The 15,521-nt window shown below is 47.0% G+C and overlaps 1 protein-coding gene across 1 annotated transcript; it reads left to right on the top strand.

Annotated features, from left to right (window-relative positions):
* The first annotated feature begins 476 nt into the window (after positions 1 to 476).
* On the top strand, positions 477 to 15,216 carry PROKR1 (prokineticin receptor 1). Its single transcript, XM_002811947.5, has 3 exons — positions 477 to 816; positions 2,630 to 3,272; positions 11,533 to 15,216. The coding sequence occupies exons 2-3, from the start codon at positions 2,788 to 2,790 to the stop codon at positions 12,227 to 12,229; spliced, it is 1,182 nt and encodes a 393-aa protein (XP_002811993.2). The 5' UTR covers positions 477 to 816; positions 2,630 to 2,787; the 3' UTR covers positions 12,230 to 15,216.
* The last annotated feature ends 305 nt before the right edge of the window (positions 15,217 to 15,521 follow it).

The raw sequence follows: 15,521 nt of genomic DNA, 5'->3' as shown, positions 1-15,521 counted from the left end.
TCCAGTGTGCTACCCCGCCCTCTTGTTTGCTCTCCAGAAAGCATTTCTCTGAGCCTCTTTTACGGAGAGGTAGGGCAGCTGGCAACGAAGATGGCCCTGGTGTCCGTTCAGGCTGGCCCAGGGGACCAGGTTGGGGCCCGCCCCTTCGTGTCCCCTGAGGAGGTGTGTGGGCAGCGGGGGAGGCTCCTCGGTCCTTTGCAAGCTCGCAGCTGAGCCGGGCCGTGTCCGCCCACTCCGACGGCGCTGGGCTGCCAAGGTGAGCCGCCGAGGAGCCCCGTGCCCCGAGGTGGGCACAGCCGCCCCGCATGGGTGCCCCCGTCGCGGGGTTGACGCAGAGCCCTGCCCGGAGCCCCAGCGGCCCCGTTCCTGCCCCAGGTGGCCGTTCCGAAGCCTGAGCAGGGCAACGCGCAGCCCGCCTGGCCCGGCTCCCTCCCGCGCGTCCTCGTCGCGAGCGGCTGCCTGGGAGCTCCAGACGCTCCCGCCCAGGGAGATCCGGACGCTCCCGCCCAGGGCGATCCCGGCCTCCGCAGCCCCGCTGGCCCGGGCGACCCCCGACACACCTCGCCAGGAGCCCGCACCTCGGCGCCTCACGGCCACGGGAGGCGGGGACAGGGAGTCCGGGGCGGGCCGGACCGGGGGATCTGCAGCGGCGGCGCGAGGGTGGCTCCCCAGCCAGAGCTGGGAAAGAGCCCCGAGCAGGGGAGGAAGGGAGCGGGGACCTGCCCTTCGCCTGCCGGCTTCTGGAAGAAGCGTCTCCCGTTTCGGCCCCGGAATAAGAAACCCGGACCTTGCCTGCCGGGCTCCGCGATGCCGCAGGTACAGAGCGCGCGCTCCCGGGGAGGATGCTCCAGAGACCCCGCGCTGCACTGGCTGCGGCCGTGGGTTGCTGGAGCTTCTGAGTGAAGAGGGGACTTTGCCAGGGATTCACTCCTGTGCGTTTCTTCAGGAGAGCCAGGCTTCCCCTCCTCTGTCCTTAGGGGAAGCTGCCCAGGCTCCAGGGAGAAAGTTGGGAGCAGGCGGGGGACTTGTCAGGAGGGGTTTGTGAGAGAGGCTTCTAGCGATCGAGAGGTCACCAGGTGGGGGCAGGATTGGGGTTCCCCTCTGAACGGTGAGAATAAAGGAGAAAAGACCGCTGGATAATCATCCTTAATCTCGTGACGCCCTCCTTTCCACCCCCGAAGTTTCTATATTCTTTGCTTTTAAACACTACTTTGAGCCTTCAGGTAGCATGCTTGTAGGGGTACTCCTCCAGGAGTGGCATGCCTCTGCGACCCATGGGACCTGCAAGGAGTGGGACCTGTCCCGCCTGGGTTCCAAGCCTGCCCGCCTCCTTCTTTTCGGCTGAGTTCTGCTTCTCCTCCCTGACATGGGCAGAGGGCAAGGGCTGAGCCAGACAGAATTGAGAGCTCGGAGGAAGGAAAAAATCAGGGTAAGAAGTTAGGCAAGAGAGGCAGCAATGGGGCTGAGCCTCACTGGGGCGCAGAGGGACTTTAACCCTGGCCCCAAGAAGACAGGCTCCAGATGTTTTGCCTTGGAGGAATATGGAAAGCAGGCTTTCCTGGGGGTGGGGAGGTGGGGTCCTGGGCATCTTCCTCATCTTCCTTTCCCAGGAAACTCAGGCTTGCATTCTTCCCTCTGTTCTCCTGACATTTGTTTTAGGGTGCTCTCCAGACCTCAGCCCTCCTTCTATGTCCCACTCTCTGGTCTGATGTCTTCAGGGTTTGGGAGGGACTGCAGGGAGAGAGCAGGGGACAGGGGGACTCTGGCTGCCTCCCTGTCCCCACCAGGGCAGCTGACACCCCCCCAGACCCCTCACTCCAGCCCCATTATGTGGTGTGGCGGAGTCCCTGTATCAGGATTTCGCTCCCCTTCCTTGCAGCTGACGGAGGAGGCCTGAGAGCTCAGTAGTAACTCCTTGCAGTTCTAGGGTGTAACACTCTCCTCCAGGGAGCTCCAGGCTGTGCAGACATTATTGATCTCCTGCCTGGCAGAAGTTGAACCTCTGAGTGTTTAAGCTATTTACCTCTGGACACTCAACCAGCCAAGGAAAAATTTTGCTCTAGCGTCCCCATTCTCATCACTTGGTTAGTCACAGGCTGTGACTTTACCCTACAGCCTCTGTCTGGGGACAGGCCTTCATAAATGCTGTTCCCAGCTTCTAGGGTCACAGCAGGTTCTAATGTGGGAACAGGAAGTCCAGCAAATAGTGAGGAAGGTGGCTGCTCTATGGCTCTGTGATTTTAGAGCCATGTTTTGCCAGAAGAACAAGGAGAGCAGACAGGCTTGTCTGAAAGCACTCCCTCTTAAATAGCATTTAAAGAAATTTCTTTCTCTTCAGCCTCCCCACACTCCCAAATTTTATCCTTGAGAAAAGGTGCAACATTTCTGAGTCTTCAGTGGAACAGAAATAAACTGAGCCAGTGCTTGATTGTCTCTATAGCAATCCACCCTTCCCTAATTGAGTATGTGGTTTTCATTCATTTTCTCTCATTGGTTCCTTTATTTCCACTCCATCACCCTATGTTCACTCTGGGCAGGGAGCTAATAGGTCTGCTTAGGTTACAGGGTAGTTTTAAATTTGGCCAGCTTTACTGCAACATGTAGCCAACTGTTTGTATGTCTTTCAAAGGTTTAGAATGGAGTTCAGACCCCATACCCCAAAGATGCTGGCAGAGACATTCTGACTCATTAAGGGAGAGCCGGCTGATAGCAGAGAGGGGTGACATCAGCCTTGCAGACATTGCCCTGGGGAATTCTGAGCAGTGTTGTACAGCACCACCTGGCCAGATGGAGACCACCATGGGGTTCATGGATGACAATGCCACCAACACCTCCACCAGCTTCCTTTCTGCGCTCAACTCTCATGGAGCCCATGCCGCTTCCTTCCCATTCAACTTCAGCTACGGCGACTATGATATGCCTTTGGATGAAGATGAGGATGTGACCAATTCCCAGACTTTCTTTGCTGCCAAGATTGTCATTGGGATGGCCCTGGTGGGCATCATGCTGGTCTGTGGCATTGGCAACTTCATCTTTATCGCTGCCCTGGTCCGCTACAAGAAACTGCGCAACCTCACCAACCTGCTCATCGCCAACCTGGCCATCTCTGACTTCCTGGTGGCCATTGTCTGCTGCCCCTTTGAGATGGACTACTATGTGGTGCGCCAGCTCTCCTGGGAGCACGGCCACGTCCTGTGCACCTCTGTCAACTACCTGCGCACTGTCTCTCTCTATGTCTCCACCAATGCCCTGCTGGCCATCGCCATTGACAGGTGAGTGCAGCAGCAGTGGGGACAACGAAGGCAGTCAGGGAGGAAGGGGCATTGGAATTGCCCCCTCCTGTACTGCAGTTGCAGATTGATGAGAGGTGTCTCTATTCCCCCTAGATGTGGATGCATGGGGGACTCAAAAGCTTGCCCATTGACTGAGAGTGAGAAGAGTTCTCCTTTTCCAGCATTGTTCAGACAGAAGACAGCAGAGCCCCCTAGAGTTGGGTGATGGGAAGCTTTAGATTTCCCCTGCTATGGATGTTTTCCTAGATGTTACACCTTTCAAGTTCTAGAGTAGACAGGTAAGAGGAGATATTGAAGGACACTTTAAGCTCCAGGCAGTTACCTCTGGAGTCAACTTGGAAATCTGGAAGGTGGTTTCTATCTCATCAAGACTTCCTCTACTAAAATATGACCTTCTAGCATTATCTGTTTTTCAATAAGATTCAAGGATTTGTGGCTGGCTGTGGCAAACAGTTCAAGCCTACAATCCCAGCACTTTGGGAGGCCAAGGTAGGAGGAGAATTTGAAGCCGGAGTTCGAGATCAGCGTGGGCAACATATCCAGATATCATCTTTTGAAAAAATAAAAAAATTAGCTGGGCGTGGTGGTGTGTGCCTGTAGTCCTAGCTAGTTGAGAGGCTGAGGCAGGAGGATCACTTGAGCCCAGGAATTCCAGGCTTCAGTGAGCTATGTTCATGCCACTGTACTCCAGCCTGGGTGACAGAGGGAGACCTTGTCTCTAAAAAATAATAAATAAATAAAAATAAAAAGATTGAGGGATTTGTTTTGAAAAAAAAGGGAACATATGTTTATTTACTTTTTGTGGTTGCATTAATCACTTTGCACCTTTTAGTCCATTTGCACAGATAGTGCAGAAGACCTGTTTCTGGTGATCGCAAATAAAATCAGGAAGAGCAACCTCTGCGTATCTTTCTTCAACTTAGTCTCTTCCTTTAGTATAAACTTGTGCTAATGGGCCAGGCTTGTCTTTGTTCCTTGGGGGACAATCTTTGCTAGCTCCTCTGCCCACAGTTGGACTGTCATTACAAAGCACCTGGTTACAGTTTAGAGACAATTACCCTGAGGATCAAATCAGGCCTCTGCGTACTTGGATCTGAACAGCCCGTCTCTCTCCTTTAACCCAGAGAGCCTGAGGCACACATGCTCTACCTGTTCTCTGACCTCAGGGATCTGAGGGGGTTTGATCTGGCCTTCACAGTCAGGACAGTGTTCTAGGGAGGAGCACAGCTAAGAGAGCTTGTTTTCTGAGACCATAGGCAGGGCGACCAGGGGTGGGATGACTGAAAAGGATAACCTGAGAAAAGGGGGTTACCAAGGAGCCTCTGTCTATAAAATCGCTGAGGGGTGGAACTTCTGCCTCCCTTCTCCAGGGAAAGACATCAGGGAGTTAGCAGCTTACATAGCCCTTGGTCTGTCCCCGTAGGTCTTTGCAGAGCGCTACTTCTCCTTGGCCAAATTCCCTCCACTGAGTCACAGAACCCTGCAGCTTTTCACTTACCTGGACAAGGACCCCGGGTGAACCCACAGAAGGAGCAGGAGGGGAGCAGTCAAGTAGAGTATCTGCCTCATAGGTTCCCTTCAAAGCTGCCAAGGAAGAGCTCCAGGGACTTTGTCTCTGAACTTTTTTGAAAATAGAAGCCGCCACCTTCTCTCTTAGCCCATGAACAGGACAAAGCATACAGTCATTTCCTGAAGTTTCATACTAGCAAGAAGCTACATGTGCTCAGCTACTAAAAGTAGGGTAGGGTGCCTCCTGTGGAGTGGGACCCTACTCCCCGGATGAGATCCATTTTACCACTTGAATGGAGAAACAGTGGTAGGAAGAAGTAGCTTCAAGGGGAAAGGAAGCCAGGATACACTAAGGGGCATTGGGTTATTTGGAACATGTAGGAGTGATATCTATGTCAATCAGTCAGTCTCCATCTACTGAACTTCTTCAAGCTTATAACCTCCTTTCATACCAAACAGAGCTTGTCTGAAATACTGCAAGCATTTCTCTTGCAGTGGGAGTTTACACAAAGGAAATTAGATACAGTAAGAAAGGTGAATTAGAAAAAAATGCTTTGCACCGTGGGGGCTGCTATGGTTGAGTGGGGTTATGACTGGAAGCTTGTACTCAGACCTCGAGGAAAGCACCATGTGCCTTCACGGGGCTGCCCAATGGTCTTGGTGGATGAATGGCCGCTCCAATGACCATTCTTTTATTGGTGTTTGTGATCTTTGCTGCAATTATTTTTATTTGTATGTGTTGTTACCATCTATTTGTATTCTAGGAATCATTAATTTTTCTCTGGTCTCACATGTTGTTCAGGATTTGATCAGTTGGGAGCAACTAATTTTTATCTTGGTTTATAACAAATACAGTTAGTTTTAAAAATGCCTTTATTTTTGTTTAATGAAATTTCTGTAGCCATGTTAGCAGTTATTCTGCCTGGGTTTAAATTCTGGCTGTATTGTGTGTTGGGTCTTATGTTAGTTATTTGACCTCTCTCTGCCTCCGTTTTCTCACCTATAACATGAGAATAAAAAAAAAGCCTATTGTTGCTTTGAGGATTAAATGAAATAATATATTTAATTGCTTAAAACAATATTTAAAACAGTAAGCAATAAGTAAACAGTGGATGTGATAATTGTTAAATTAACCCTTATAGGAATGTCTGCAACAAAAAAGCAGATAAACTAATGAACATTTCTGATACACTAACCCCTTTGTTTTCATTGAAATTATTGTTTTCATGATGTGATTTTAAAAAAATACAAGATTCCTACAAAATGCTAGAACAGAACTATTTATCATCTACCTGCTTGTATTTGTCTATATTATTGGCTCCATTGTTCTCCCAGGCATCTAACCTAGAAGAAAGTCTCCTTTGTCCAGACTGCTCTCTCTTCTTCACCAGCATTCATTCAACTTCCAGGTCTTGGCAATACCCATTTGTTCATTCAGGGCTGGTATCCTAGTCTCCTCTTGGTCTTCCTGCCTTCAGCGTTTCTTGGATCTGCCCATCTGTCAACGCTACTCTCCTGACAATCCATCCTAAACTTTCATTCGTTTATTCATTTAAAGAATGCATTTTTATAGAGTAACTGTGATGTGACAGATGCTATTGCAAGCACTGGAGATACGACAGTGAATAAGACAAAAAAACTCCTTGCTTTCCTGGAGCTTATACCCAAAGGATGGAGAGAGATCCAGTCAGGCAAACAAAAAAGGAAGGTAATTTCAGAAGCAAGAAATACTCTGAAAAAAAACAAGTACACACGTAAAATGTCGAGGGTGACTGAGGGTGGGACCTATTCTAGGTGAGTAGTCAAGAGAAGGGTCTCCGAAGAAAGGCCTTTGAACTGGCTTCTGAATGATACAGGGGGAAAGAGCCTGCCTTGGGAAGACAGGGAGCAAGCATCCCAGACAAGGGGGATTGCAAGTGCAAAGGCCCAGAGGCAGGAAAAAACCAGATGGGTTCTACAAACAGAGGAACAAAGAGAAGCCTCCATGTGGCCTGAGGGAAGTAAGCAAAGCTGCAGCCAAATTAATCTTCTGTCTTGTACATGTCTCCACTCTCCTGCTTAAAAGACCTCTAATAACTCCATTGTCTACAAAGTATGGCTCAAACCCTTTTACCTGTTTTTCCAAACTTTTATTATCTAGCCCCAGACTGCTTCCCGGTCTCATGGTTAAACATATTTATGTCCCGTTTTCCCAAAAAAGGTTGCAATCTTTGTGAGAACTGTCCCCATGGCTTTTTGTATATAAAAAAATTTTTTTTAGAGATGGGATCTTGCTATGCTGCCCAGGCTAGTCTTGAACTAGTCTCAAGTAATTCTTGTACCCCGACCTCCCAAAGTGTTGGGATTACAGGTGTGAGCCACTGTGTCCAGCCAGCTTTTTACATGTCTTCACCCAGTGCTAGGCACTCGATGAGGGTGAAGTTGCACCAAAATCCTGTTAGGTACCCAGAATTCACAGACAGTAAAATGTTATAAAAGACATAAGACACAATCATAGCTCTTGGGGGGCTGACCATCTAGAGTTGGGGGTAGGGTGGGACCAGGGAGAACTGACACTTACAAAACAGTTAAAGAATAAGTAAAGGATAAATTTTAAGTAAAATTTAGAGAAGGGTGAGATCATTTTGTACCAGAGTAGTCAGAGGAGGCTTCATGGAGGAGGTGGATTCCTAACTGTCCTTCAACAAATGAAGATCAACAAAGGAGAGGAAAGTTTTCCCAAGAGAGTGAGTAGAACAGTGTGTGGAAAAGCTTAGAGGTAGGAATGCCTGAGGTGAATTTGAGGTACCTTAGAAAGGGATGTCAGGTATGGGTAAGAAACACAAGGACAGTAGAGATCAGAAAGAATAGGCTCTATTCCAGAAGGTCTCAACAGCCAGGCAGAGGGAGTCAGACCTGAGGGCAGGAGGAAACTAAAAAAGATCATGAAGCCAGGTGTGGTGGCTCACGCCTGTAATCCTTGCACTTTGGGAGCCCTAGGCAGGAAGATCCCTTGAGCTCAGGAGTTCAAGATCAACCTAGGCAACATAGGTAGATCCTGTCTCTACAAAAAAAAAAAAAAAAACTTACCAGGCATGGTGGCATGTGCCTGTAGTCCCAGCTACTCAGGAGGCTGGGGTGGGAGGAACCCTTGGGCCCAGGAGATAGAAGCTGCAGTGAGCTGTTATCATGCCACTGCACTCCAGCCAGCCTGCGTGACAGAGCAAGACCCTATCTTTAAAAAAAAAAAAAAAAAAAGATCATGAGAGACCTCTGCCCCAGCCACAGGTCTGGGTTTCCTTTTGATGTGGAGACACTAAGATCCCACAGCATGTGGGGGCTCCAGAGAACTTCTCTTTTACCCAGAATCCTGAGGAAACTGGCCAGAAAAGTACCTGTGAAGAAGCTCTCTTCTTCTGTCTTGATGAAGCTAAGGCCTGAATAATCTTGCCCAACCTTAGGAAGCACAGAAGCCTCCTGGTGAGCTCATTAGTCAGGGCCACTGGCCTGAGGATCAGGTTGTGTTATCTCTTCCCATCCCACGACTAGCCTAGTAGCTGCTGGGACCACCGTTACCATGATTTGATCTGGGGCTTGGTCCTGGAACGGTGACAGAGTCCAAATACTTCTTTTCCAGCCCATTATTATCACAATTATTGCCTGGGCCATCTCTTCGTCTGGCAGCCTTTATTCCTTGTTCTCTGGGAACTGTTAGCTCTACATGAATCTGGACCTAAGTCACTGTAGTGGCAGACACACAGGGCAAGCCAAGGGCATACACATAAGCAGACAAAAGGAGCCGCCAGATGTCAGACCCGTTCTTAGAACACCAATAGTTAGAAACCAACTGTGATGGAGAGGAAAGAGGAGAAGGGCTGCTGGGATGCCAGGAAGGCAAGAGGAGGGGGCACCATTTGCTCTTGGCTGAACAAAGAGGGGGTAAATAGCATTCAGAGAGGCCACTGGATTTGCAGCAAGATGTGGGTCCGAGTCATTGTTCTGTTGATATCTAGTTGTGTGGCTTTTTGGCAGGTTATTTAACTTCCCAAAGCCTCAGTTTTGTCATCTATAGAGTGGACATCGTCACTGTCTTACCTATTTAATAGGGTTGGAATTATCTAATGAAAAAGTGCATTTGAAAATGCTCTGTAAGTTGTAAACTTCTTTACGAACATAAGCAAACATAGCATTACTAATGCTAGAGTTCTAGAGTTCTGGTCCTAGCATTGACAAAGCTGATGGAAATTCTTGAAATAGTTTTCTGCAATTTGCCTATTTGTAAATACATCAGGAAGGCCTCTTGCACAGCTCATGGCACTAATTCTGCAGATGAAGTTGGGGTGATGTCAGAGAGACCCAGAATGAAATAACTATCTGATAGGTAGTCACAGATTACCCTGAAGATTAGTTTTGATGTGTAGAGTTTATCCTATAAAATAGAAAGGAGGAGAGGACTTGCAAATTGAGTATTTGCCAATAACAGGTAAAGGAAAATTGCTGTGTATACAGAATAGCTCTGGGAAAAAATACATTTTAAAATGCTAGTAATTCCTTGTATATTAATAGCTTACTGTTGCTATGTGCAGTGTCTCATTGGAGCCTCATAGCATCTAGGTGATATTCCCATTTTACAGATGGGGGAAGTGAACCTACAGGGATAAGAAAAATGACTCAGATTCATAGAGCAACTTTCTGGCAAAGCTGGGATTAGATTTGTGGTCTTCTGAGTCTTAGGTCGTTGTTCTTTCCCACATGTTTATTGAAAACACACTCTGTGTTTGAAGCATCATAAAGGCTTAGGTAGCTACTATCGGGAAAAGGAATAGAATTATGTGGTGAAAATTCGTATAGTGAGTAAATATGAAATAGGAAATTTCTTTCTCAGAGTAATCAGCAGAATGTGGTGGGGTAGACAGACAGCAATGGAGCCAGTGAGAGCAGAAGGTCTAAACTCTCCATTTTCATTGTGAGTCAGGGCGAGTTTCAGGCTCTGGTTACATCAGGAGCACCGCGGTCTTAATGAAGGGCCCACACTCGTGCATTGACAATGGCATTGCCAACACCCTGCAGACATTTCCCTTTTTACCCTCTGGCACTCGGGAGATTGGCTAGAGTGCCAGGGATGGCAGTCGGCCAGGCGTCCAGAGTGGGCGCAACCCATCCTACTTCATTTAACATCTGGGGCTAGAAGAGAGCTGGAGCCTCACTTCTGTGAACTCTCTAAAGGAGGCTCAATAGGCTTGACTGCCCAGGCTGTGGGGGAGGGACAGAAAGAGCAGAAATACAATCAGGAAAAAAAAAAAGTAAGAATGAACCTTTCTTCAAATCAAAATTCCAAGGAAGATGACTTCATAGGGATTGATTTCAAAGGAAACAGGGCCCGTTTGGCTTTCCTTCAGCCCCCTTCACATTTGCTCTGGGCTCTACCTGGGATAAGCTCTGGACACGTGAGACTGTGTTTGTTTCCACTGTTGACCAGTCAATCCCCTCCCACTTCACTCCCCATCTCTCTCCTTCCCCAGCTTCCACCCTTTGCCAGCCACAGGACGTCTTCCAGGAAACCGGAGCTCTCTGCATAAGCTGTGTGCATTCTCTCTGGGAAAGAGGCTATCAGCTCTCATGCCGCACAATGACTCACATCCCCCCTAGAAAGTGCTCTCTCTTTGTGTTCCTGGACCACTGTGGTAACAGCAATGTGGGGTGTTTTTTTTTTTTTTTTTTTTTTTGAAAGGACAAAAGCAGTATCTTTTTACTGTCTGGTGCTTTGCGGTTAGAAAAAAAATACATTCATGTATATTCTCTATTGATTTTCACATCAACCCTGTGAGGTAGGGTTAAATGTTTTCTATCAAGGAAGGATCCTGTGGTCTGTGACCTTGAGAAAGTCACTCATCTTTCACTGCCTTCCATTTTTCCACCTGAAAATGAGACACATGGCCACATGCTTTTCCTCCTCCTTTGCATGCAAAGCAACAATTTTTAGAATATGGAATGAAGAAAAACCTTTGCCCACTGTTTCCATTGGAAAGGGCAGATTCTCCCAACTCTTTGAATTATCTTGCCCTTTTAGGCTCTAACCTGAGAGGTAATTAGAATGAACAGCCCAAGAACACGAAGGAGCTGGGAACAGTGCCAGGCTAGAAACCGACGGGAGGAATTATTATATTTAATACTAATTGTTATCATTTTGAGTACATATTAGGCTTAAAACTGTGCCAGGCACAGTGCATACATCATCACATTTAATATTTAACAGCCAACAAAACTTGTGCAGATAAGGAAACTAAGGGTCAGAGAGCATCAACAAAACTTGGCTGAGGTTGCATAGCTAATTAGAGGTGACACTGGGGTTTGCTTCAAGTTGGCCTTTTGCAGAAGCCCACGTACCATTGGGAGTTTCCTCCACACATACCATTTGGTTGCTCCTTAGAATGCTGCAAAATGAAATAGGTTTGCTTGAGCCCAGGAGTTTGAGACTAGCCTGGGCAGCATACGGAGACTCTGCCTCTACAAAAAATAAAAATAAAAAATTAGCGCGTTGTGCCTTGCACCTCTTGTCCCAGCTACTTGGGAGGCTGAGGTGGGAGGATTGCTTGGGCCTAGGAGTTCGAGACTGCAGTGAGCTATGATCATGCCACTGCACTCACTGCACTCCAGCCTGGGTGAGAGAGCAAAACCCTGTTTCAAAAAAAAAAAAAAAAGAGATTATCCAGCACTTCTTTTGCTGCCTCCACTTGTGTTCTTGCCCTAGGTATCTGGCTATTGTCCACCCGCTGAGACCACGGATGAAGTGCCAAACAGCCACTGGCCTGATTGCCTTGGTGTGGACGGTGTCCATCCTGATCGCCATCCCTTCCGCCTACTTCACCACCGAGACGGTCCTCGTCATTGTCAAGAGCCAGGAAAAGATCTTCTGCGGCCAGATCTGGCCTGTGGACCAGCAGCTCTACTACAAGTCCTACTTCCTCTTTATCTTTGGCATCGAATTCGTGGGCCCCGTGGTCACCATGACCCTGTGCTATGCGAGGATCTCCCGGGAGCTCTGGTTCAAGGCCGTCCCTGGATTCCAGACCGAGCAGATCCGCAAGAGGCTGCGCTGCCGCAGGAAGACGGTCCTGGTGCTCATGTGCATCCTCACCGCCTACGTGCTGTGCTGGGCGCCCTTCTACGGCTTCACCATCGTGCGCGACTTCTTCCCCACCGTGTTCGTGAAGGAGAAGCACTACCTCACTGCCTTCTACATCGTCGAGTGCATCGCCATGAGCAACAGCATGATCAACACTCTGTGCTTCGTGACCGTCAAGAACAACACCGTCAAGTACTTCAAAAAGATCATGTTGCTCCACTGGAAGGCTTCTTACAATGGCGCTAAGTCCAGTGCAGACCTGGACCTCAAGACGATCGGGATGCCTGCCACCGAAGAGGTGGACTGCATCAGACTAAAATAACCCCCTGGACTTTGCAAAGTTTAAACACAAAGCAGGGTCCTGTGGACACTGACTAGTGTGCTTGGATGCACATCAACCTGGAACTTTTTGTTTGCTGCAGAGGGCAAAGTAAACGGACCACTCTGTGAACAATGTTTTCAAGGAGCTCAGAGTTTCTAAAATGCATGTGACCAGACACTATCAACAGTGGCATTTGCTGAATGTCTAATTTGCACACCAGTAGGTACTGGTAAAACCTATATATGTTGATGACATTTAGTTGGCAAAATGAAATTGGAATTAAACCAAGGAAAATGTGGTGGTGTAGATAGAAGTAAGGGAGTTTCCACAAAAGAACTGGAGTAGGTATCTAGGATTGCAGTACATGTGTTCGTAGTGTGAGAGTATCTCTGGGCCATCCACCTACTCATCAGACACTAATCTAGCCCATCTCTGGGAATATTCTTCCGCTGGAGTTCATGCCTAACATTTGCAAGCCTGGAGCAAGAATACGAAAGAGACTCTAGGCTCCTTCTGCAGCCCTTCTCCTCTCATCTTTCATGGTGAGGGGCCTTGCATGCATGTGCATGGACACCCCAGTATTCATGGCCAAGTTCTGTGCAAACTCTTCCTCCCACACTGCTCTATGGCCACCCTCAGGCCCAGGGCTCTGCACATAGGTGGTAAGGCTCTTCATCAGAAAGACTGGCTTGGTGAAGAAGACACATAGACCCTGGATGCCATTTGGACAGGGAATTATGGGGTTCTGGGTACCTGGAGTAAGTCCGGAGGGGGAAGCCTGGATTCAGGGTAGGCATGTCCCCTGGCTCCATGGACTTTTTGCCTTCAGTGAGAAGGGAGGTGCAAGTGGAGGAGAGTCAGAACAGGAAGGCAAAACTGGAAGCATGTGGGGCTCATTGCAGCTCAGGTGTGGCAGGGGCTCAGGCTCTCCAGGTATACAGATGATACTGTTCCCACCTGTTATTTCATTTGGACCAATTAGGCTTCCCGTTAAGTCCTTCCCTTCCCTCTCATGCCTCCACGCTTGTGAAACATAGAATCTTTGAAAGTGGACACAATACCTCCTGGATATGGCCTTCATTCATTTTTCTGTTTTCACCAGCTCTCAAATGTGAGTGATGAAGAGTTCCCTCCTAACCAGACAGCATGGTAAGGTATCCTCATCCATATGATTTGAGGGCAAGATATCCTTATTACTGGCGCCTGAATCCCATCCCAGTCTTTGTTCCTTTGGATTAAGACTTGCTTTGCTTATAAAATAGGGGTCCTCTTAGGAGGGATAAGCCACACATTTCTAGTCCTCAGCATGAATGAAGTCATGTGATCCAGTGGCAGGGGATGCAGGTCAGATGCATATTCCAGAAGTCTGTGGTGCCCTGGGCATCCAGGAAAGAAGGGGACATACAGATGGGTAGCGTCAGACCAAACAATGAGCTTCAGTGACCCCACAGGTTGTTAAAGACTCATCTCACTTTCTAACTTGCCTCCTTTGTTTGATGTTTTGAGTTTTGGAGTTTGGTATTTTGGAGCTGAAAGATCTGAGAGCCAGACTTGACTCTGTCAACTGTGTAGCCCTGGGCAAAGCCCCTCCGAGGGGACAAAGGTAACACCTGTGATACCTTCTGACCGAGGGGCTGTGAGAAGCCAATGAAACAATACGTGGGAGATGCCTTCAACCACACAAGTTATCAAAAGGATGGACTAGGAACTGTGTGTAGTGCACCTGGACAAGAAAAACCTCTTACCTTGGCTTGTGTATCCAGAAACCTGGCTGTCTCCACTTTTATTTTTCTTTGTGTAAATTATTCCTTTGCGCTTCGTAACAGTGCTGTATGCATTATGTGCCTAATAGCATGGTTGTGCAAACAAGGTCATGAGATTTGCTGGTAGACGCATAAAAGAAAGGGTGGCTGGGTCTCTGGTTAGAAGATGAGTTTAGGGGTTTGGAAACTCCAGAATCGGAGTATCTTTGTGATACTGGAAGTGCTGATCATGTTTCCATGCCTGTTCCTAGCCAGCATGAATCTGGGCAATGGAACAGTTGTTTCTCAATCTGTTTTTATTCTCACGAGTGTGTAGAGCTACAGCGTGGACTTGTCTTTTTCTTATTTAACTCTAGAGCAGCACACTTACAAGGTTATTTAAGTGGCACCTGTGTGACATGTTCCCCTCCAAATATAGTCAACTCCTTATTTTGGGCAGCAAAGTTTATTTTGTATAGTTACTTTATTTCCCTGAAAGACACATTACAAAAACCTATTTATTTCTTCCCATTTATTACCCAGTAGACTTACCCTACAATTTAATCAGAATGCTCTTGGAAAGTTAAATTAATTAAAATATTAGCCTAAACCAAAACTACATTGGAAGGCCATTTTTTTATATAAGCTCATACATTGCATTCTAAAATCTAGAAGGTTAGCTTTTATATTAAAAAGTTAAAAATGATACAATTTATTGTCATTATGTTCACCACTTTCATTAAGAATGCTAAACAAGAGTTGATTGTATTAAACAGGAGCTTTTTATATGCGACAACCAAACCCCCCTCTGCTTTTCAGCCTAAAATGTATCAATTTTTCACTCAACTATCTGTAATACTTCCAAATATTAGTGTCTGCTTGTAATTTTGTAGTGAATGAGAGTGTTGTGTTGTTATCAAGTGAAATGAAAATACTTGGATGTATAGAAAATCATGGAGTGTCATGTCCTGTGAATTCCACCTCGTTTCCTATTGTTTTCCTAGTTGTAGTGACACGGTTCTTTGAGTGAACACTAAGTAGTTTCCATGATCATATGATTTGTGAGATCAGTGCTAACTGATGCTGCAAACTTCCCCTCTCCATCCTAAAGAGATTTAACTGATTTATAGATCTGCTTCCTAGAAGTCTGCTCTGGTAAAACCATTAATACTTTTTAGTATCTGAGTGCCAAGACTTGAAATCTGAGGACCTGTTTATGTCTACTACATAAGCTAAGGCTAAACCTGAACAGGCTGAATATCCACACATGCAAAGTGAGCAAGAGACAAACCTATGATATACCATGCCATGTTCAGATTCATCTAACTAGCTGCCCAGCTGATGGCTTCTCCAAAAACTTGTGGTAAGCCCCACAAAATGACACTTGTGCTATGTGTATCTATTCTGTTCTCTAAATACTTTCAGTATGCAAACAGATAAGTACATTGTCTTATACAGAAGGATAAAGATGTGATTTTGTAAAATCAAACTGTTTCCATAACTAAAGTATAAGGGCAGATTTACAGTAAAGCTTTTGGAGATTTTGTCTA

This window comes from Pongo abelii, chromosome 12, assembly GCF_028885655.2.
Source record: "Pongo abelii isolate AG06213 chromosome 12, NHGRI_mPonAbe1-v2.0_pri, whole genome shotgun sequence".
Taxonomy (NCBI): Eukaryota; Metazoa; Chordata; class Mammalia; order Primates; family Hominidae; genus Pongo; species Pongo abelii.
The sequence above is the reverse complement of the archived record's forward strand: the minus strand, read 5'-3'. Positions and strand labels throughout refer to the sequence as shown.